Source organism: Cydia amplana, chromosome 6 (assembly GCF_948474715.1).
Source record: "Cydia amplana chromosome 6, ilCydAmpl1.1, whole genome shotgun sequence".
Classification (NCBI taxonomy): domain Eukaryota; kingdom Metazoa; phylum Arthropoda; class Insecta; order Lepidoptera; family Tortricidae; genus Cydia; species Cydia amplana.
In genome coordinates, this window is record NC_086074.1 from 12476395 (window position 1) to 12500806 (window position 24412).

Here is a 24412-nt window from a genome sequence, read left to right on the forward strand (position 1 = left end):
AGCACACTGTCTTTTTTAGCTTTTAAATGTTTAATTTGTTAAGCAATACTTAGATACTACTTACGTTATTTTAAGTAAAATGTAAACTATGGATAACTGTTATTGGCCATCTGTTATGTAAGCATTCATATGTAAAACTTTTATTTACGGCTGTTGTTGTCCTAAATATCAATAAAAAAAAACAAACCCTCTAGACGGTAGAGACGGTAGAGTGCATGTTCAGATATTTTTGAGCAACATGGTCGATATATCTGATGGCGACTGTACATTTTATGACACATTACGTGTCCACGTCGATCCGGCATTTATAAATGTGGTCACACCTAAAATGAAATTTAAAATATAGTTTGTCAAAGGACTGTCTCATTACAAACATAGACAGAGGGAATCTTACTATCTTTGTCTTACACCCAACACCCAAAAGAAAAGAATGAGTATAGTTTTCCTGGTTCTACTGACTGACAAATTGGTTTGATCAAGACATATCGACCAGGATATGAACCGTGATAAATGCGTCGAAATATCGGGAGCTCAAAAACAATACAAAAGGTGATCACGGTTCATATCTCGGTCGATATAAGTCTAGTGAAACTAACCGTGAATCAATTCAAAACTGTTATGGTTTGATCAACTATATTTCAGATAGGGATATACCGATACCGATACGATATATCGGCCGATATAATCGGCAGGCCGATATATCGGCATCGCCGATTTAAAATAATTTAAATACACCCGATATCTTAACAAAATGTAAACAAACCACATTAAGGTATTTTATTGGGCAAGAATATTCTTCACCTCAATTTTAACTTGATGTGTCAAAACTTACGTAAGTTTTAGTACGATATATTACTTACTTAACGTAACAGTGGAGCTGCTATAATCGTGCTATTTTGCTAATAGGAATATATTTTTCTTTATTTTTATTATTCAGTTTTTTTACACTTCTTAAAATCGAGTGTCTATTAAACATAAGTATGTTTTATTCATGTAAAGGATATAATTCTTTATTTATTTAATTTATTAACTACCGGTATCGGTATCGCCGATTATTTACTTTAAATATCGGCATCGGTATCGTATCGGCAAAATCATGTATCGTTACACCCCTAATTTCAGATTTTCGTGGTATCGTGTGTTGTGTACGCGTCCCGCCTGAAGCCGCTGGCGGGTCGCGTCGCGGAGACGGGTGGCGGGCGCGCGCTGCCGGCGATGGCGTCGGGCGGGCGCCTGCAGGTGGCCGGGCTGGTGGGCGCCACGCTCGGCGGAGCGCGCGACAAGCCCGAGAAGGAGTCCACCACTAACGCGCACGACTGGGTGTGGCTGGGTAAGGACACAGTACACTAAGAACAGTAGTGAATCTAAGGCCGCTCGGCAAGTTTTTTTTTTTTTTTTTTTTATATGGCATCGCGCTCCTGGCGCATTCAGCCAGACGAGTAAAACGGGGAAACGGAATTAAAGGATATTATAACGGGTAAGTCGGAATTTTGGAAAAGGATCAGGGAAAGGTAACGTGTAATAAATTATAGTTTTATATTATGATGTGAAAGGAATGAATATAATATTTTAAATATATCTGGAGAGGAATCATTAATATACAGGAGTGTTGTAATAGATGTGGGAAACGGAACTTTCAAATCTGACAGCTGTCGTAATAATATAGAACGGTCATATAGAGTACAAGTACATGCAAAGAATATATGATTAAGATCAGCGGGATCAGCTCCACAAGTACACGCAGAACTGGTCACGCGATTTAGTAGTTTCAGGTGTTCCGGTGTACATACGTGACCCAATCTCATTCGAATTAACATACTAGTTGCAGGTTTTGGCAAAGAGATTTTAGCAAACCAAGGTTTGGCAGGAATTGATGTCTGAATGCTCCGATAATGTAACGCAGCGGCACCCGCACCAGATGTCCATAATTTCGTCCAATCCTTTCGTAGGTATAATTTAGGCAGTGCCAACAGATCTTCAGCAACATTCTTAAACGGAAACATATCCCCACAACTGATGGCATCTCGAGCTATGTCATCCACCCTTTCATTACCCTTAATCCCTCTGTGCCCAGGGACCCAGGCAATGGAAACCGAATAACCTTTGTGGTGACATTTTAACAGTAGGCTACGGATTTGGTAAATAATTGGGTTATTAGATTTAGATTTGAAAGGAAATTTAGATATTGCCTGAAGTGAACTTAGGGAATCTGAGAAAATAATTGTTTTTTTGAGATGCATTATAATGATGAACTCTATTGCTTTCAGGATTCCAAAGCACTCACCACTGTACACAGAGGATTCCGGTGGCAACTTTATTTTTTGATAAATATTAGATTGGGTGTGGAGAACACCAATGCCAACACAACCATTGTCTGACATCTTAGAAGCGTCTGTGTATATATGATCGGCACCCAGGCCATCTGTTCCAATGAATCCCAGGAATTGTTGATTTTGTTCAACATCATTCTTGGAGACACCAATATCGAGGAGAACCGGAGGAACAAGAGTCAGAGAATCATATTCATATTGGAAAATGGGAAGTGTCGAAGAACTAACAGTGGAAGCTGATATAGATTTAAGTTTTTGAAAACTTTTGATAAAGCAAGGAGGACTCTTGTGTTTCCAATAGTTAGAAGTAGTTATTTGAAGCAGGAGGTTAGACAAGATAGTCCAAAGTTGGTGATTAGAGAATTGGGAACAACGGAAAATAAACCTATCACAAAGATATTGGCGTCGTAAATGAAGAGGAGGCTCAGCACACTCAACTTGCATAGCATTGATAGGACTCGAATTCATGGCACCACAAATCAATCTCAATGCTTTGGATTGAATACGATCTAGTTTTTGAAAGCCAGCTACAGATCCTGGCTCTAACAAAAATGTCCCATAGTCTAGAATACTTCTAATCAAGGCATTGTACATTAGTTTCATGCAAAAAGGATGTGAACCCCACCAAACTCCTGAAACGCACCTGAGGACATTAATATTTTTTTCACATTTAGAAACTATGTAATCACAATGTGGAAGACCCGTTAATTTATTATCTAAAATAACACCCAGGAACTTGGTTTTATCTTTAATGGAAATGGAGCTGTTATTAAATTGCACATTGATTGGAGGAGGAAACATTTTTCTAGTAAACAAAACTACAACACTTTTAGGCACTGAGAGTTCCAGACCATTTGAATCTAACCATAACTTCAATAAGCCCAAAGAACACGTGACGGATCTACTGGCCTGTTCAATAGAAAGGTTTGGGGAATATAATAATAAATCATCAGCATATTGCAAGACTGTAACAGTGTTATTTAAGGATGACTCTAAATCAAATGTGTAGATATTATATAACAAGGGACTTAATACAGATCCTTGTGGAAGCCCTCTCCACACTAAACGGGAAATCTTATTGTAGTCGTCTATGAGAAGGCTAATTGACCTTTCTGATAAAAGGTTTATTATGAAATTGCTTAACATTATTGGTATAGCTAATTTGTGAAGTTTTGCTTGTAACACTGAGACTAAGACATTATCATAAGCGGCTTTTATGTCTAGAAAAGCAGCTACAACAGACTCGTTTCTAGAAAATGCCAATCGAATATCTGAAATTAAAATACCCAAGCTATCATAAGTAGACCTACCTTTTCGGAATCCAAATTGACTATGAGAAAGTAATTGATTTTTTTCTACAAAATATTCTAATCTGTTTTTAACTAAATGTTCTGCTACTTTAACAAATACTGAGGAAAGGGCAATCGGACGATATGAAGAAACATCTGACACTGGTTTGAAGGGCTTTAAAATAGGAATAACTATTTGAGATCTCCAAGAATCAGGGATTTTACCAGACTGGATAACAGAATTTATTATATTTAGATAATAAGAAAGAATACCATCACTGGCTTTTGCTAAAAAGGAATAAGGGACTCCATCTTCCCCAGGTGAAGTATCTTTTAAACCACTTAATACAGCTTTTAACTCCTCAATTTTAAAAGGCTCATTTAAAGTATTATAACAGCAAGAGTCAAATGAAAAGGCAGCAGGGTGAAATACATATTCTTCGGGCACGGATGCAGGTGCTAATCTGTCCATAAACTGTGTAGCAAGGTTAGGAGGAAGGATCTGTCTAGGGGACTCATTGAAAGCATGTCTAAATCGTTTAATATTATTCCATACTATGGATGGTTTTACGCTAGGACTTAGAGACAAACAAAATCGCTTCCAGCCTTCGAACTTTTTCTTTCGTAACAATTTTTTAGTCTCACGAGCAACTTGCATGTACATCTCAAAATTTTCATTTGTCATAAAATTACAATATTTTCTTTCAGCTTCCTTGCGGTTTCTGATTGCTTGAGAGCAATCATCATCCCACCAAGGCGGAGAAGGAATTTTACCAGATGCACTGTTTTTTACTGGGAAAATTTTATCAGCTGCTTCAATCATTGTCTGGGCTAAAGCAACTGAGCAACTAACTACATTACTATCATCTATGGTTGGTAAACATAACAATTTCTCCTCTACACGGGTTTTGAAAAGTTTCCAATCAACATTACTTAAATTATACTTAAGCCTAGGGCTCGGTTTTGGAGATGGTGGAATAGAAGATGGAAATGTAATAATGATAGGGTAGTGGTCACTCCCATATGTCGACTCCAGAGTGTGCCAAGTGAGAGAAGACGCCAGATCGACTGAACAAATTGACAAATCAATAGCGCTAATTGACTCTGTTGGAGCTGTTCGGCGGGTTGGAGATCCATTGTTTAAAACACAAAGATTGTGTTCGTCTAAGATTTGTATGAGACGATCTCCATTATAATTAGACAATGAACTACCCCAAACCTGGTGATGTGAGTTAAAATCTCCTAAAATTAAAACGGGCCGAGGAAGAGAAGAAATTATTTGTTCAAGCTCAACAAAAATGGATGATGATGGATGTGGAATATATACAGAAATGATACAGATGTTATTTACAATGGCAGCAACAATTGAAAAATTATCGCTATGAGATGGAAGATGAAACGGTGAAAATGATATGGAATTTCTGACGAGTAGAGCTACTCCGCCCCATCCGCCAGGACGGTCCTCTCTGAGACATGAATATCCCGTAGCTCTAAGAAGAGCTCCAGGCTTGAGCCATGTCTCAGAAAGGGCAAAAACAAACGGTTGAAATTTATTTAATAAATGAATTAAATCTTGTTTTTTATTTATTATACTTCTGCAGTTCCACTGCATAATTTTGGCCATTATTTTTAATAGTTAATACAAGTTCTTCAAGCATGGGGGCAACGTGGGACGGTATTCTTACATTAGGCTGAGATAAATGCTTAATTAATGCTTGGATTTCCTCAGCTACTGATACATTATCTTTTTGAGACTCCTGCTGTAGTGCACAGCCATTTTGAGGAGATGGAATGATACATTCTTTAACTAAAGCATTATGAGCTGCTACATCATACCCTATTATGTGTTTTTTTACTGTACGTGGTTTCAAAAATGTTGTCTTTTTATAACTATGTGACTGCATTGTTGTACCTGGGGCTGGAATATGGACACTGCGGTGTAAATTTGACTGAGACTGTGGAGGTGATTGTGTCAGAAGGACGTCAGCAAATGATTTTGAAACAGCTGGATGTAATTTAACAGCTTCACCATACGAAATACAATTGTTAGCCATAGTTACTTTAATATCCTTCTGTCTCTTATGCTCCGGGCAAGCCCTGTTCGTGGCGAAATGAAAACCATTGCAAAGGCAGCAAATGGCATCTTCTTCCTCCACTGAACAGGTATGACCGGCATGCAATTGACCACACTTAAAGCACTTGGGTCTGGATCTGCAATTAGTTTTCGTATGACCAAACTTAGTGCAGTTGAAGCACTGGATTGTGGGAAAGATATACAGTTCAACAGGCAGCGAATTGTAGCAAGAAAATACCCGTTTTGGTAAAACTTGACCATCAAAAGTTAGGACAACTGTTTCAGAGGGTTGCCACGAAACGGAACCATTAACTGTAACTCTATGGTTCAAGCGCCGAACTTTAAGAACTTTTCCGCACCCAATGGGCACGGAAATGTTAGACACTATTTCCTCCTCGGACCACTGCGATGGAATACCACGAACTAAGCCCATGCGCGTTACTGTAAACGACGGTATGTATGCTAATAAATTTTCTTTGTCAAGTTGAGGATTGGTCACAAACAAATTAGCATCAATATGATTTGCAAAAGCCATAGAAATTCGAGTCCTACCAATACGTTTCACACTACCATTTATTATATTTTTGAAGCCGTTTTTTACTAAGAACCTACCAAAAGACACCGGGTGCAGGGACGAGTTAGGCTCAGTATGTTTTAATTGAACATGCACCGTAAACGGTGCAACATCAGATGATGAAAATAAATTTCTGCCAACTTTTGGTGTTTGAATATCAGAAACTACTTTATTTGTGTTTGTGTCAGGATTTGTAATAGAACGAGGTTGGGTCTTCTGTACAATTTCACACTCGCAAACATATTCCCCAACATCATTACACTTTCTCTTTTTTTTACACTCTTTGCACCTCTTGTTTCTATATACTTTTCTTTTCAAATCATTCGTATTACTTACAACAGATGTATCTGTGTCCATGCTGGATTCAATTTCAACATTAATAGCAACCTGGAGGTTTTCCCCTCCAGGGTCGGGAGGATCATCCTCCCCCATTGTAAATAATTACAAAAGACTTACCTAATATGAGTGAATGTTACAATATATACAGAAAACAACAATATTTACATGAAATACTATCTAAAATATATACAAATTACCAATTCACTGATCTTAATCTTATAATAAATTGAATTAAATGAACGAGAAACCAAAACACACAACCGCCACGTTTCACGTTTCCCGCGCTTTTCGCTCGGCAAGTTATTTACCTACTCTTGCGTTGGCGCTTAGGGTTGTCACTTTTATTTTTAGTTAAATATTATTTGCGTATTATGAGTAGCAGTAGGTTTCTATTTATATAATATAATGAAATGTTCTATCAATTCATAAATGAGGTATAAATTAAGGCCGGTAAGAGCAGGCAAATGCGAGCGTACTCGAATGCCCGCGATCACAGTCGCGGTACGGCCCACACTGCCGCCACCGTATTCCCCCGTATATTATGCTAATGTGTGCGTGGCAGCGCGTGCGTACACGGCGCCCGGCGCGCACGCACACATTCAAGCCGGCAGCGGCACATTTCTATGAAGATTCACTACTGTTCTTGTACTGTGCTAAGGATCTTGTTAATATGGGGCATTATCCATGAAAAGGGACCTTATTGTCGATGGCGCTTACGCCGCACGACGTCGCGCGGCATTATATAGTAACGGCACCAGTCATGGGACATTTAAGAGGAAATCTGGAGTATTTGTGATATTTCCCTGATACATGTAAAAGTACTACCGCTTAGCTTGTTAAAAGATGAATATCCTATCCTTCTTTCATGTTTAAGGCGTGTTGTATCAAAGATACTGCAATTAGTTTCCACATAATTAATAAATTAAAAGTATGTTTTTTTTCTCCAGTCATGGACAGCAAAGCTCCAGTAATGGGCCCCCCATAATGGACATACCCGATCAGTATATGATATTGGAAAAGGGAATAAGTTTTTGGCAAAAAACTAGTTATTAGTCATTTTTGGTATTTTAAGCTTTTATGTAAGAATGTATTTTTCTTTCGACAGCCAACTAATACTCATCGAGACAATTCTAACAAACACAAACACAATTAGGTTGCGTTTATCACAGAGTTCCTATGGCCACCTCCTGTCTCCATCATAAGATCTGGTCCGAGGAGATCTCCTGACATAGTTCGTAACTACATTATACTTCTGTATTGTTTAAACATGAAATTACGCCATGGCAAGCATCATTATGTAAATTGTCCCATCATAGGAGGTATGCAGTTTTACAGCTCCTATAATGGGATTGGGCAAAATACCACTATTTTTTATACATATCTAGAGTCACAACATAGTGTGTTGTATACCTTATCTCATGGTAAATGCAATTAACAAAACACATTCTAGTTTACAGCAAGAAATATTTAATTACAATTTAAAATATGAACTCACCTCTCTTAGCGAAGTTGTTAAGAATTCTTACTGGTAATTTTTTCAGTGACACGGCAACTTTTGGGTTGGCGCCAATTTCTTAAAAAGTAACCGAAATTAATAAAAAGTCAAACTTAAACAGCTCTAATATGACTCTTATTTATGGTTAAATATTGCCAGTGTTTATAAACTACTTTTACATACTTATTTTAGAGGATTTGTGGTTTTATGTCCCATTACCGGTTCCACGTCCATTATAGGGTCCATTACGTTATTTATATCGGAGAACCGTTAATAATGTCGTGACCGCCATCGACAATAAGGTCCCTTTTCATAGATAACGTCACGTATTAATTGAGGACTGTTCTAAATACTGTGGCGTTATTGGCAGTAGTATTGAAGTTTATCATAGTCATCAAATCTTTAGTCTTATAAAGGGCTCGCTAAAGTCCCTAGGGGACTCGCCCTCCGACCATTCGGCTCGCGTAAAAGCGTGTCTCACTCGTAAAGCTCTTGGCCTGCTAACTCGCTTATTAAGACACTTCATATTAAATTAAAGCTTGGAAGACTATAGTTTTAAATATACTAAAAAAAACTATGTACAAATTCCAGGCCGCGCAACCATCGAACGCAACGGCAACCGCCACTCCACCAACCGCAACTCCACCCAACCCGACAACGGGACCACCGAAATGCGCATCACCGCCAACCCGCTCAACTACAACTACGTCGACCCGGACGACGCCATCCGCGACAACGGCAACCTGATGGTCACGAGCTTCGACAACCCTAACTCGATAGAACTACCGTCGCAGAACGAGCGGCGCGAGCGACCGATCGACTCGACCACGTACTGCAAGAAACCGGCGAGGCATGCGAGGCATCATTCTGGAGACGGGCATTGGCAGTGAGTATGAGTAACAACTATCGTGTCGTTAATAAAGTTAGCTATGCGAAAACCTTATTGAAACAATATAAGGTCTAACAATGGTTAGTTAAGGGACAAGACGCCGCCATATACAATTGAAGTTACGCTCTCATTTTAAAATAACATGAAATTTGACTTGAATAATTTAACGGTTTAGACTCACTTGTCATGTCAAACATGTTCGCGCGAGTGACTTAAAACAAGTGAGTCTAAGCCGTAAAATTATTCAGTGTTAGTATGTCTCACAACAGTTTAAATTCGAATTTGACTTGAATATTCAAGTATCATATATCTAGAAATTGTAATAAAAATAAATTAGAGGAGCGGGGTTTTGGCGACGGTTTCGTGTGACTCTTGTGTGCTGTTATTATATTTAGCCTACATAATTACATAGGCTAAACCGATAAAGCAAAGCGGTCTAAGCACAACTGACGATGACGTGCAACGCGCGATGGCATATTTTTCACGCTATCACATTATTAATTAATTATAAAGAGTAGGGTTCTTGACAAAGTCGCAAGAGTCTATAGTCATTAGTGTCAACTATGTCAACAGTTGTGCTAGGTCCGCATATCAACCCCGTAGTTTTAGCTAGGCGCTAAATTAATTTTGCGGTTTATATACGCGCCTCCTGAAATGCTGATTAGTTTTTAACTGTTCGCTCACACTTAGTGAAATCCTATGCTTGTTTGTGATATGATATGATTAGTTGTAGTCTGCGTTTAGAGAACCATTCTATTTCTCTAGTGTATGAATCATTTTTTTACAATGTTTATTTGTTTATTTGTTGCATACAATTAACACTTACAGTTAAACCTTACGCGCTAATTGGAATTACATTTCTTAATAGCTAACAACATGCATTTTTCGAAGAAATAAGTGAAATGATTATTATGAGTACATTCGATTTAAATCTATAACACATTACATTAAATAAAAGAGATCGAGGGAGTAAAATAATTAATTAAATGTCATTAAAGGAATGTAGGTAATGTATGTTTTTGTAATAGGTGAAACCAACTAGTTAATAGCAGAATTCAACTAGAAACCCTAGAAATGTAGTCCTTGTTATGCATCTAAGCGCCACTTGCACCATTCCACTAAACCCGGGTTAACCGGTTAAACCTGGAGTTACCATGGTTACCAGTACAATTTGAGACTAAGTTAACGTTTTAACCGCTTAACCTTGGGTTAGAGGGATGGTGCAAGTGGCCCTAAAGCAAATAGAGCAAAGGTTCGCGAGTAAATAAACATTCTGTTATTAGAAAGACGAAAATTTTAGAAAAATTTTGGGTATATGTGTAGTACCTAAACCTCCCACGTTGACACGTATCTTGTCCAGACCCATGCCGGTCAATTATGTCGTGTCGTGTCGCTTTGTGACCAAAAGTTCCAACACTGGGCTTTTAAACACTGGGCTTGTAGTTTACAGTAAGCACGCTAAGCACGAAGAATTTCGTCCATTAACCTATTTCCTATCTCTATCACACGCGCGTATTTATGTTGCTGTCCCGTACATGATGGCGGCGGTCAGTGCCACTGCGCGAGCGGGAACGCAATATACATATTTATGCGCGTACGATAAAGATAGGAAAAGGCGAGTCAAGGAACTCTTCGTGCTTGGTTACAAATGATAGCATTAAACGATTCCCTTGTTGATCTCCAGCACGGACGGAGAATACCGGCCGCCCGTGCCGCCGCACCGGAACGCCTCCACCCCGCAACCCCAGGTACCTGTCCCGCTGAGAAATAACCATAAAGTAAGCGCCTACTTTCTTTTTTATGCTATGCGAATACCTATACTTGGTCAACCAGATCTTGACAGTAGAAAAAGGCGGCAAATTTGAAAAATGTAGGCGCGAAGAGATATCGTCCCATAGAAAATTTTAATTTCGCGCCTTATTTTACTGACAAGATTTGGTTGACCAGCTATAAATGCTTTTAACTCAAAATGGTGTTTTAAATAAGTGGCCGAGTGTAATCAGGAATTGGTAACTAGCTTGACATTTTCACAATCACACACCTAACACATGTATGGTAACTATGAGTCCGATTAAAACGATTACTGAATTTTTATCTGATTATTTTTTTTGCACCTCACCAAAATTGGTGCACATTTAAGTCTAAGTCAAAGCAAAACATTCACGGCCACTGCTCTGGAACGCCATTTTTATTGCTTGCTGAACGAATCAACAATTACCTACGTATACTGCCTACTTAAAAACACAGACGACAAACGAAAATGATGAGCACTTTAGCATTAGCACTTCATCATTGTAAACTACAAATTGTAAGCTCAGTGGTATTATAATTCACCAAAGCATTTTATTGGCAAAGTGACTAAATGGTATCGTGATTGCAGATGCCAGCACAATACTTAAGTTTAAACACTGTATGTAATTTTTGCTCAACATTTTTGTAATGTTTGGGAAGCAGAGGGGCTACCGCGAAAAGGAAAAATCGCAAATTGCGGGGATCTTTCTCTTTTACTCCAATGAAGGCGTAATAGGGGAATACGCGAAACTCTGCATAGAGGGCGCCACTCCCACAATAAGTCACAATCTAAGGGTCTACCGCAAACGAGAGTCGAAATTTTGTTATCTAACCTCTCTATCACTCTTGCCCATTCGAGCGATAAAGAGGCAGATAGCAGAGTTTCGATTTCGCGTTTCCCGGTAGACCCTTTGTAAACAAACCGCCTTGATGTATCAGAGCGTTTTCCAAAAAAAGTGTATATTTCATTCATGTCTTCAAAATATTGACTTCTTGGGCTCATTTTACTCAGAATCATTTGTACATTCACGCCTCATACATAAAAAAATGTGTCCAAAGATTTCCTTTCCAGATCGTCACATTCTTGTATGAAAATTTTTTTGTTTTGTATGAACGTGACGCACTGGAAAAAATATTTTTCATACAAAATTTTGGGACACATTTTTTCATGTATGAGGCGTGAATGTACAAATGATTCTGAGTAAAATGAGCCCAAGAAGTCAATATTTTGAAGATATGAATGAAATGTACACTTTTTAGGGTTCCGTAGCCAAATGGCAAAAAACGGAACCCTTATAGATTCGTCATGTCTGTCTGTCTGTCCGTCTGTCCGTCTGTCCGTCTGTCCGTCCGTATGTCACAGCCACTTTTCTCCGAAACTATAAGAACTATACTGTTGAAACTTGGTAAGTAGATGTATTCTGTGAACCGCATTAAGATTTTCACACAAAAATAGAAAAAAAACAATAAATTTTTGGGGTTCCCCATACTTCGAACTGAAACTCAAAAATTTTTTTTTCATCAAACCCATACGTGTGGGGTATCTATGGATAGGTCTTCAAAAATGATATTGAGGTTTCTAATATCATTTTTTTCTAAACTGAATAGTTTGCGCGAGAGACACTTCCAAAGTGGTAAAATGTGTGTCCCCCCCCCTGTAACTTCTAAAATAAGAGAATGATAAAACTAAAAAAAATATATGATGTACATTACCATGCAAACTTCCACCGAAAATTGGTTTGAACGAGATCTAGTAAGTAGTTTTTTTTTTATACGTCATAAATCGCCTAAATACGGAACCCTTCATGGGCGAGTCCGACTCGCACTTGGCCGCTTTTTTGGAAAACGCTCATCAATGTCATATTTGATTGTCTGTGAAAACTTGTCAAAAACGGTTTAAGGTACAGTATGTACCTATAAGTTACTAAAATGTATATGGTTTACTAAAGGCGCTAGTGCTGCACTCTGGCGGCAAAACATTACAGTAATACTCCCTATTGGAGTGATAGAGAAAAATGGCCGCAATTTGCGAACTGCGATTTTCGCGCTTATAGCCCAGGTAATAAGGATCCTTATTGCACCACCAGGTATTGCCGGAAGCCGTCATGCCGCCCACTCGCCGGAGCCACTCCCGGAACCACCACAAGAGGCACGAACGAGAACACGATGCCCGACGATCTCCGGAAAATGCCCGCCGCCCAGACCGGTAAGATTGCTTACATATTCCACCTAAAAAACATCTCTTTTTGGCCCAGTTCACTTGTTTGACCAGTTGAGTTTGTACCAGATTATTTTATGTGCAATAAAGTTTAAATAAACAAAGAAATAAAAGTTTTTGGCAAAATTTTCATTTTTGGTACAAGCTTTTATCGCTGACTGTACTTTTGTTACGACAGACAACTAATACTCATCGAGACAATTCTAAAAACCCCTAACACAATTAGGTTGCGTTGTTTCATCACAGAGCTCCTATGGCCACCTCCTGTCTCCATTATCAGATCAGTTCGACAGTACCATATTATTGTATTGTCATCAGAACTACATACAGCTGCCAATTTTCATGACGCTACGATCCTTGGAAGATGGTTAAATTAGTTACCTTAGATTCCATTACATAGTTACATACAGGTCGACCTAATAAAAGCTTGTTAATAAATAAATATTACTGTGTCCGATAGTTTAGTACCTATCTACTAAAGTACATACTCTCGTTTTATGACTTCGTCCAGGCCAGTCTAATTTTACGTTTCAATGTTAAAAATAGGTAATGTGTAAGATAACAGTTTACATTATGCTCAAATAATTTTCTGCGAATTTCTCTCATGATTCTAATATGTAAATCTAAAGGGACCCTTAAATCTTGACTTTATTAGATCCATAGACTAGGAATCCTCTAGACTGAGTTTAGAGCAATTATTTCATGAAACCGATGCTGCCAAAAATACGGGGGTGCGGGGGGACGAGGTGAGCGAATCCCGTGCCGTGATTGGTTCGTTCAAAGATACGGACCAATCACGGCACGGGATTGACTCGAAGATGGAGTAAATCTACCGTATGAGTGGCAGAGGGGGTAGCGTTACTATGCTCGACTGAGCGAGCGAGGGACTGGGTGAGCGTAGACTTAGAGGATGTCTTGTCTGTGATTAGATCTCACTAACCCGCTTAAACTTTTTCCAGAATTATTGATCTAAACAAAACCGACGCCCCGTACATTTCGAGCCGAGACATGAAAAACTACAAAAGCGACTTGAACCCCCTCCCCCACGATTTAGACGACAACGCCGTAGAGAAGCTGAGCAAGGAGGAGTGCGCGCGGCTGTTCGAGTTCGACAACGACGCCCCGCTCGTGCTGGAGAACAAGGACTACCGGGAGATCGTGGGGCTCGACAGAGGCCGCACATTCGCCAAGCCGCCGAGCCCCGACTACATGCATGACTCTGGGATCGGTAAGTTTCACGCCGTCATTTGATCGGTCGGCTGAATTGATGTAACCTCCATGGTCCGTAATCTAATACCTTTAAACGAGCAATTCTTGTTTATTTATTTATTTATATATATATATATTTCGGGGATCTCGGAAACGGCTCTAACGATTTCGATGAAATTTGGTATGTGGGGGTTTTCGGGGGCGAAAAATCGATCTAGCTAGGTCTTATCTCTGGGAAAACGCGCATTTCCGAGTTATTATATGTTTTCACCCAGATATTGTAACTAAAATCGTATGCGAGTTCGCGCGCCGTCTAAATGAGCCCTTATTTCTAAAGTTGCGTCTGGATCTGATAAATGCATTGCTCGCGTGAAAATTAAAAAAAATCAAGCATCTCATTTATACTTGGTCAACCAGATCTTGACAGTAGTGAAAGGCGGCAAATTTGAAAATAGTAGGCGCGAAGAGATATCGTCCCATAGAAAATTTGAATTTCGCGCCTTTTTTTACTGACAAGATTTGGTTGACCAGCTATAATTTATAGACAAAGGTATACCTACTCTTTTCTGTCTCCCGCGTAACTTTTTGAGTGTCTTTCAAATATGTTTCCTAACAGTAATTGAAAATAATGAGAAATATAACCATGACATTTTTGAAATGGACAGGATGGTTTTGTCCTTTGTACCATAAACATCTCTGGCGAAAAGTAAATTCAATTCCTTTACCTCTGGGATTGTGTGCCCATTCCTTATCTACATTTTCATCCGTTAAAAGTAATTATGGAAAAAATAAAAAGGTATCTTCCACTTCTTAAGAATGCATATAGTTTTCACGAATTGAGTTTACCGAATTCGTTTCGTTGCAGGTCTGCCAGAAGTCCAGATGAGGCATAAGAACCGATCCAAAGAATCAAACGTCAAAGGTGACTTTGTGGAAGCTGCTAATCAAAACAAAGGTAAATCCTACAGAGATGTTCCCTTCGTTGAAACTTCAGATTAGCTTGTGAAGAATCCATGATAAAACTACAGAATATATATTAGCGCTTACGTATAGAAGAATCACTGTCTAAGAAACTCGATATTACGCGGCAATACCTACCCGAATCAACGACGCAACTCGTGCTCTTTCGTGTGCGCTTGCTACATAGGAGTTCTACCTACGAGCAACCGGACAGCCGAACGTACACGATCTGCGGAGTGATATCCCCCTGATAACACGGGAGGCGAGATACTGACAATTTTGGTATTAAGAGCCAACAGGAGTGGTCATTTCTCCATACAAACGTACTCGACTGTTTCCTCCGTCGGTTTTGAAGCTAGAGCAATGATTTTTTCAACACAGATTAATATTGTAAATATCTGTGTCGAACCGTTTTGCTTTTTTTGATATTTTTGTTTTTTAAGGCGCTAGAGCCCTTCAAAAATGGCCAAAATGGCCTAATTGACTATGCCGCAATGAGAGGCGTGCTATTCAAAACTGACATCAATTAGTCAAAAAATCAAAACGGCCCGACACAGATAATGTCATAATCATTTAGATTTCCAAATTTGGTTACGATTGGTTAAGTTTTGGAGGAGGAAACAGTCGAGTACGAAACCTCGATTTTTGATATTTTTACGCAGGATTTTTCGCCTTGTCCTTATAGCACTAGTTTTAGGAGCCGCTTCCGTTAGCGAGATGGGTATATTTACCTAAAATATTTTAATCTTAGCTCCTGTTGGCTCTTAATAGGAAGCGGTTCCCCAGAAGTGAAACGCGCGACGATAGTCGGCAACCCGATGTACTCGCGCTCGGGCGCGGGGGCGGGCGCAGAGGCGCTGGGGCTCGACGACCTGCAGATGGACTACGATCAGATCATGCACTATTTCCACAACCTCAAGGTATAAACACACCGTCCCACCACAAAACAGATACAGTACAGAAATCAATCTACATACAAAGTGCGCTCGAGCAACGCACACATAGACACTGCTCACAGACACGATATCTCGGACCGGTTGGGACCAGTGCGAGCGCGAGTGTCAACCGCTTGAGACACGCGTCTGTAAACTTTTTTGTGCAATTATGGAGAAACAAAAAATAAGTTATTATGACTATTCAGTGGACGGTGAATTGTCGTTTTTTAAGCTACCAGTGGTTTCAGAGAGGTAAGTAGGTATCTGCTTGTATTTCAATGGTTCGTTTTAACGTTAAACAGAACAGTTAGGTAGGTAGGTAAGCACCCCGCCCCGGTCACTACCAGATACGAGTGCCACTACCACGATAGTTTTTTGTGCATAAATCATAGTTGACAACCCTAGAGCGACCGCCGAGCGTAGGTATGAAAAGTGAAGTACATACATGTGATTGACTTCTGTACTGTATCTATTTTGTGGTCCCACCCGCTTCTAGACTAGATGTTGCTCTCGCTTCTCGACGCTCCCGCCACGAGCAGAGCGTATCATTAATCTGTACTTAGCGTTTCGATATTCGGTGTACGTTCGTACTCTCTTATGACATAGAGCCTAAATTTTGATGCATTTAAAACGACTTTAACGTAGTATTTTATATGAGTACTTACATTTTATACGAATATTACTAATGATAATTCCGTGCAGTATTACTAAATAAGGAACTTTAAATATATGCGATTCATTTGATAATACTTCATATCATCACACTCCTGCAGCAATCTGTTAGACGAAGCCTCCTCACCGTTTTCCCCTAGCGTTTTTGTTTTGTGAATGTAAATGATATCTCACTAGTATAGAAAGTAGTGTACACTTGAATGATATACATTTGTACCGCTGCAAAATTCTGACTTATGACTATTTTCAAATTTTTCGCAGGAATCAAACGCCTGAGTAGAGCAGATCATTGCAAAGATCCGGACGGTATTGTCTACGTTTAATTATCAGCATATCAGCAAAGCCCCCATCGCCGCACTGAAAGCGCCCGAGGATAGTACCATAGACTCTGGGAACAACAACGGCGCCGGCGGTGTGGCCGCGCCCACTCAAATGCTATGCGAATCCATCGCGCACAAAAATAATTTCATGAAAACCCAGTTGAAATTCTTATTGGAGCACTTGAGCGAATCGTACGAATAATGTTGTTCAGTCATCGTATTATCCTCAACAGTGGACAAGTGGATCCTTGCAGTGATCGAAAAAGCAACTTTACCTACGATTGTAACTATACCGTTAAACGTATTTACTCTAGTCATATACAAAGCTGCACATAATTAAGTAATAGTGTCTATTGTGTGCATGTAGTTAATTAATACTCGTATGTTAAAATAGAATGTAACGATTTGTGTTGGTAATCTCCGTAACAGGCTAATAGATACGCAAGAGATATTTAACTTATATTCATGAGCTTGAGACGAGCCTATGTCACTATTTATTATCTAAGTGCAAAGACTTAGGACTGTAAATATTTTCCACTAGTAGGTAATGACGCTACCTCACTTTGTCTAATAACTTATAGCTTAGCTTAGCTAAATATTAGAACCGACTCTGCGTGCAAGTTCAACGAATTGTTAATTATTTGTTTTACCCCAGTTGAGTTGCAGACGTACCTAGTTTTTGTTAGACCTCATTTTTAAATACTACCTTGTTTATCACGGAGGTGAAATAGATTTTAAGACTGCATATTGCCAGTGTTTAGGGAATTATTCCTAGTTTAATAAGACTATAATAGCGTAAGACACAGAACTAGTCAAATATATTGTAGCTGGTATAGAGTGCTTGTACAAGCTCAGAGCAGGCTCATTGAAAAGAAAAGCTCGAGTATTTTACAATCGTTCTTTATTAACATCATTCTATAACTTTATATTGCGTGACAACATTCCTAGATTGTACACGGAGTACGTAATTGATTATGAATAAATATCATTGCAACTACTGCCACCAACATACTTAGGTACTATAAATTGAACATCATGACTGGTTTATATCATAAATTGTTGCATAAGCATTCGATGTTTTGAAATGTATAAGCTAAGTCACTACAAATTAGAGTCCATGATAACATTTTAGTCACGCAAGTAAAACCAACTAATAACATGGACTTGTGATAATATACCTAAAATGACTGCTAGGGATTGTTTTGGCAGTTGATTTTATAAATAAAAAGCCATATCATATATATAAACTAGCGCTTGTACAATATTGTAAACACTATATTTATTGAAGATGTAAATTTGCATTTACTTGTAAGTTAGTTCTTTAGGCTTTGTAAATATTGTTATGACGTTATATAATTTATAGGTACTTGCGTTGAGGTATCGAAGCAGAAATAGATAAATAAGGTAGAGTCGCTTGGATATTGGAAAGAGTAGAGTTGCACACAATATTATAAAAAAGTGTTTAATGTCTGTTGCAGTAATATCTAGATACAGAGAGTACAGAGATGTAATAGGGTGTTGGTCCACATATAAGGGCTAAAAATAATAAATATTCCTGGCTAATTAAAATGTACTTAACACCTCCTACCCACAAATTGATATGCTATTATTAAGGATACACATAGTTCAAGGATATATTTACTTACATCCTATTACAACTTATTACTCTGCTACAAAGAATAGTAAATGTTTTCAGTTTGTAATTGTGTAATTTGTGACCCTAATAAAGTAGAAGTTGCTGTTAATATCAAAAGGCTATTAAGTACGAAATAATTGAGGTTACATGTATGTAACTTAAATTTATTTACTGTACAACTACCTACATGTCTCCAGTTAGCTTAAACGTACACACTCCTATACCTACATTACTAAATAATTGTATACCATGATAATCTCTCGACTATGGATAAATGTGTTGTTTGGCTTTTGACGTTAGGTTAGGGATGAGTCGCAGAAAGTATTTTGTGCCGTAGTATTTGTTACTATAAAGACATTTGTTTTTTTGTTGAGTTTTTTCCATAATATATAAAAGAAGTTTATATAAATTATTGCTACCAAGGTTTATATACATGTATGCAAACTGAGGCTTGTCACAAAATCCTTTCATAAAATGTCAAATTTAATAAACCATTATTGAATATGCTTTGTTTCAATGCTTCGAATTTGCCCTTCCTACCACCAGTTGATGTATCACCCGCATCTCAAAGCAGATTGACAGGGAGAATTTTTTATATTTTTTATTTATTTATTTATTTTATAATCAACTATACAATACCACTTTACAGAGTAATCCAATACGTGATATGTATTACATAAAGACAAAAAAATTAACAGTTAACAACACACTTAAAAATATTACAGTGAAAAACAGACTAACTAAATATTTGGCAGATAACATAATTGCCGGCTTGTTATCTTTGTGAATTCACTCAGAGTGCAGTTAAATATATCTATTTTGGCGGACACTTCGTTCAATATTACTGTTGCCCTGACAATGGGCGCCTTGGCAAGTAAATTAGTGCGCGCAGTCGGGCGCGCCAACAGGCGAACCCAGTACTTCCGAGTTGTGAATTATCCCCCTTAATACTTTAAAAACATATGTGGCCAGTGCTAAATTTCTTCTCACCTCTAACTTGATGTGCCCAACCATACCAAGGACAAAAAGTGTTGGGTACATCAACGGGTAAAATGGATATACCCCATAGCTCTTGAGATAAAGGTGCCTAAGAAATTTATTCTGTATTTTTTCAATTAGCGTAATACGAGGGGCGTTCAAAATATTCTCAGTATTGATATCTTACGACCTCTTCTAAAATTTCTTTCGTTACTGGCCGCTAAGGTTTATTCATTGACATTAAAAAAAAGTATAATTCGAACCGAGATAGTCTTTTGTTTTTCTGCAATTGCTGAACAAACATGAACATCCTGTGCGAATTGACAATGTTAACTAAATTAGAACATCGATGCGTGATAAAATTCTTGACAAAACAGGGTAAAAATCAAAAAACCATAAAAGAGGAAATGGATTGTGTTTACCGTGAGTCTGCTCGTTCTTTATCTACCATTCAAAAGTGGTCAAGCGAGTTTAAACGCGGAAGGGAGAGTATTGAAGATGACCCTAGACCTGGCCGGCCTGTAGTAGCTACTTCACAAGAAAATATTGATAAAGTGGAAAAACTTATATTGGAAGATGGTCGAGTGAAGGTAAAATCTATAGCACAAGTAACCAATCTCTCTATTGGTACCGTACATGATATTATACATGACCATCTTAATATGTCAAAAGTAAGTGCAAGATGGGTTCCGCGAATGCTGACTCGGCTTCAAAAAGACATGCGTGTAGCTTGTTGTTCCGATTTTATTGACCTGTGCGGTGAAAATCCTGATGAGGTGCTGCAAAGAATAGTTACTGGAGATGAAACCTGGGTTCATCATTATGACCCAGAGAGTAAACAAGAGTCCATGCAGTGGCACATTAAGGGTTCAGCTCATCCCAAGAAGTTGAAGGTCATCCCTTCAGCTGGCAAGGTCATGGCCACGATATTTTGGGATTGTGAAGGAGTATTACTAATCGATTATAAAGAAAAAGGTGTAAATATCACAGGACAGTACTACGCTAACATTCTACGTCAATTAAAGGATGTAATTAAAGAAAAGAGGCGAGGAAAGTTAACCAAAGGTATTCTGCTTCTGCATGACAACGCCCCCGTCCATACTGCTCATATTGCCAAGGCAGCTATTGTTGAACGTGGGTTTAAAACTGTTACTCACCCACCGTATAGTCCGGACTTAGCCCCCAGCGACTTCTTTTTGCTCCCCAATCTTAAAAAGGATCTGCGTGGAAATAAATTTTCTGACGATGAAGCATTGAAGGCGGCAGTGGAGGAGCATTTTTACACGAAAGATAAAAAATATTTTTACGAGGGATTAAAAAAAATAATTGATCGATCTTTTAAGTGTATGAACATAGGGGGGGAGTATATTGAAAAATAAAAATATCAAACTTTTCGTACTTGTTTGTTTTCATTCTCATACCGAGAATATTTTGAATACCCCTCGTATATTTACTTTCGTATGGATTCCATATAAGTGCGCCAATTTCCAATCTACTCCTAACTAGGGCGTTGTATAGAGCCTTTACTGCTGTGGTGTTATGGAAATTCTTGGTGGTTAACATATGCCTATAACATGAGTCCTGAAGGACAAGTCCGGTTCAACGAGTACTCCCTAGGTCTCGGACGGATGATACTCGCGTAGCCAGTTGCCCCCCTACGTTATAATCATAATGCAGGAGAGATCGCCCTACTGCATGTCATCACGCTGCATTTGGACAAATTGAAATACAATTTATTTTTATTGCTCCAGTTAACTATTCTCTGTATGTCATTTTGTAAATTGTTACAATCAGCGGAATTACTTATTTTTAGGAACAGTTTAATGTCATCAGCAAATAATAGACAATAGGGATGTTGACATGAATCGCGAATATATAAAGTCTATTTTTTTATTCCGTAGACTGAAATGACATTTCATAGTATGAACATCATGTGTCATCCCATACTATGAAATGTCATTTCAGTCTACGGAATAAAAAAATAGACTTTAATATGTTATGTTTTTACCATAGCAGGCAATATTAGAACGCGGAAAATCATATTTTGCTAGTGTAAATATGCGTAATAAATTAATTAAAAATAATCAAAAGTATTTAAAACGAGGGCATGGCATGAGTGGTGGGGATAACTGACAGGACGGGATAGTCTTATGTATCTTTCACTAGGAGTAGCAGAAAAAGCGCTATTATTGTTTGTCTTTGTCACAGTCTCATATTTTTTTATTCCCCACCGTAGTTTATGGTGGGATACAAACAATGCGTAAACGTCAAATTGGTGTGAAACATATGAACAGTGCAAAGATTATCAGGAAAAATATTGAAATCAGTGTTTCGTGTGCATGTAGTAGTACTTAAAAATTCAACAAATATGGTGAATTGCTCAGTTTTGCGCTGTACAAGTGACTGCCGGCAAAAACAGGACAACGTAACATTTCACAGGTAAATACAGTATTTTATACTTCGGTCACATTATCATGCTTAGTAACAGCATCCTACAATCTATATCAATTAAAATCTGAGTAGAAAAAGCATTTACAGTAAATAATAACTCGGGTAAAAAAATTAACCTATAAATATTTCCTGATAAATTAACCGACCAAATAACGTACGCATATTGACAGTAAGCCGTCACCCTTTTAATAACGTGTATTCAATTTAGTCGCATTGCTATTATTCGAGGGATACCAGCCCGTGATGCATACAATTACCCCAAAATTCGGGTATTTTGTATTTTAATAACATTTTTATAAATAATTTTGCTGAACTGGACAAATACGAACAATAAAATTGAACTGTGTTTAAATTAGAATGTAAATTATATTAACGTTATAGGGGGTTTTGCCACGACTCAGAGAATCTAATTCTATGATATGCTGCAGGCACTAATTCTTAATTTTGCAATAAGAGTGACAGATTACAAAATGAATATTTCGTTTATTACCTCCAGATTTCCACAAGATGCAGGCACGCGTGCTAAATGGATTTTAGCAACCGGAAGGAGAAACTGGGCACTGACGCAAAACTGCCGGATATGCTCAAAGCATATTACGAAAACCTACCTTTTCTATTTCTTCCTGTGGCACACAGTATGCTAATATGTATAATGAATCGCTTAATCATATAGACATTTTTGTTCATAGTTTGTCCGTTTTCAAGAACAAAGTTCGGCATATTTTGTTTACTAGTAATTGAAAAATTGTTTCAAGTAAATATTTTGCATTGTTTTCTTACTTTATTTGCGTGTTGTACTCACAACTATACCTACTGGTAATTTATAATTAAGTAACCTATTTACTTTTCATTGTAATAGTCAACTTAGTAACGTATGAAACTTTAGGCCTATTTTTAGTAATTTTTGTAAAACTTATTTGTAAAAGGCTGTTTGTTTTCTACATAAAAAAAAAAAAATTGGCCCATTGATATTTTATTTATCGCTGCGTCTTACGTAGGCGAACTACTCGCGAACGTGATTAAAATTACCCCAATATTTGATAATATTGGGGTAATTTTTACCTATATGGTATCCCCGGGTTTGTGACGTCATCTATGTCTATCCCTTACGGGGGCACGCGGTAGGCCACATCTATAGAAATACTACCATCTATGATTTAAAATAATGCCCAGTATCACGTGACTGCAAACGCCAATCGGAGCGCGTGACGTAATCACAGAGGAATCACCAAAGACAAGTTATAAAACCTGCCTAAGTGTCTACAGAGGGCCTACCGCGAACCACGTTCGACGTGTTACCTCCCTGTCACACTTACGTACGAATTTACAAGTGCGACAGAGAGGCAACACTTCGAACGTGGTTCGCGGTAGGCGCTCAGATTATCGTACCGAAACGCGATCTTGGTGCGGTGCGGCGCACGAATCGATAGTGTGTAAGGTGGTGCGTTAAGGACGCAGCTATAAGTTAGAGCGAGAAAGAAGGTCGCTGACCGATGCGGTAGTGTGTTAAGGCTTTAAAAAAAATTGTCAGTTGCCATATAAAGAATGTAAAAAAATTACTGACAGCAGTTTGTATAAAACGCCGTTACGTCATCAAGGTCACGTGACAGTTTGGAGCGTTTAGGCGCGAAATTTAAACACGAAACTTATTATACATGTTTTTTTATTCAAAATTAATGAATATATTTTTTTTTTATTTTTTTTTCTGTAATTATTACGTGTCTATCTACAAAATAAAACCAGTTCCAAAAAATTGTCAACATCCCTATTAGCCTCTTGTACTACGTCCGGAAGATCGTTGATCATAATAGTAAACCCTAATGGCCCCAAGTTGCTGCCCTGACTGACTCCTGAAAGTGTTCGATAACTGTTTGAAATAAAGCCTTTATAGTCAACATATTGGTTTCGGTCTCTTAAATAATTTGCAAAGAATTTAAGAAATAAAAATGAATTATTAAAGAGTATTACATCAGTTGTCACAACTGCCTGCCTGCTTATAGAATAATAATAATATCTACACACGACGCTGAATTCCTGCCACATATTTGTTATACCTTTTCTAGGATAGTACGATTTATCGACTACATACGCGCCAATAGAATTTCAACCTTAGCAATCCGATTTAACGTTCAATCGAAATATATTTGGATCGGCGCGGTATCTGTGTAGGAGTTTCAGATTTTTCGAGCATGAAAACTGTAACTGCTAACACAGAAACGTAAAATTGGACTGCCGTGACCGCTGTCATGGGC

At 38.2% G+C, this 24412-nt stretch overlaps 1 protein-coding gene and 1 long non-coding RNA gene across 2 annotated transcripts in view; both read left to right on the top strand.

Moving 5' to 3' along the window:
- Nucleotides 1-18639, top strand: part of LOC134648971 (transmembrane protein 132E) — a 135099-nt gene extending 116460 nt beyond the window's left edge. The window contains 8 exon segments of the mRNA XM_063503641.1: nucleotides 1123-1330; nucleotides 8693-8987; nucleotides 10675-10768; nucleotides 12869-12987; nucleotides 13959-14227; nucleotides 15074-15163; nucleotides 15940-16088; nucleotides 17037-18639. Of these exon segments, the coding sequence (XP_063359711.1) occupies nucleotides 1123-1330; nucleotides 8693-8987; nucleotides 10675-10768; nucleotides 12869-12987; nucleotides 13959-14227; nucleotides 15074-15163; nucleotides 15940-16088; nucleotides 17037-17297 (1485 nt within the window). The 3' untranslated portion in view covers nucleotides 17298-18639.
- LOC134648897 (uncharacterized) lies at nucleotides 1868-6583 on the top strand. Its single transcript, XR_010096933.1, has 3 exons — nucleotides 1868-3940; nucleotides 4328-5782; nucleotides 5979-6583. It is a non-coding gene; the product is annotated as an uncharacterized LOC134648897 (long non-coding RNA).
- Nucleotides 18640-24412: the final 5773 nt, after the last annotated feature.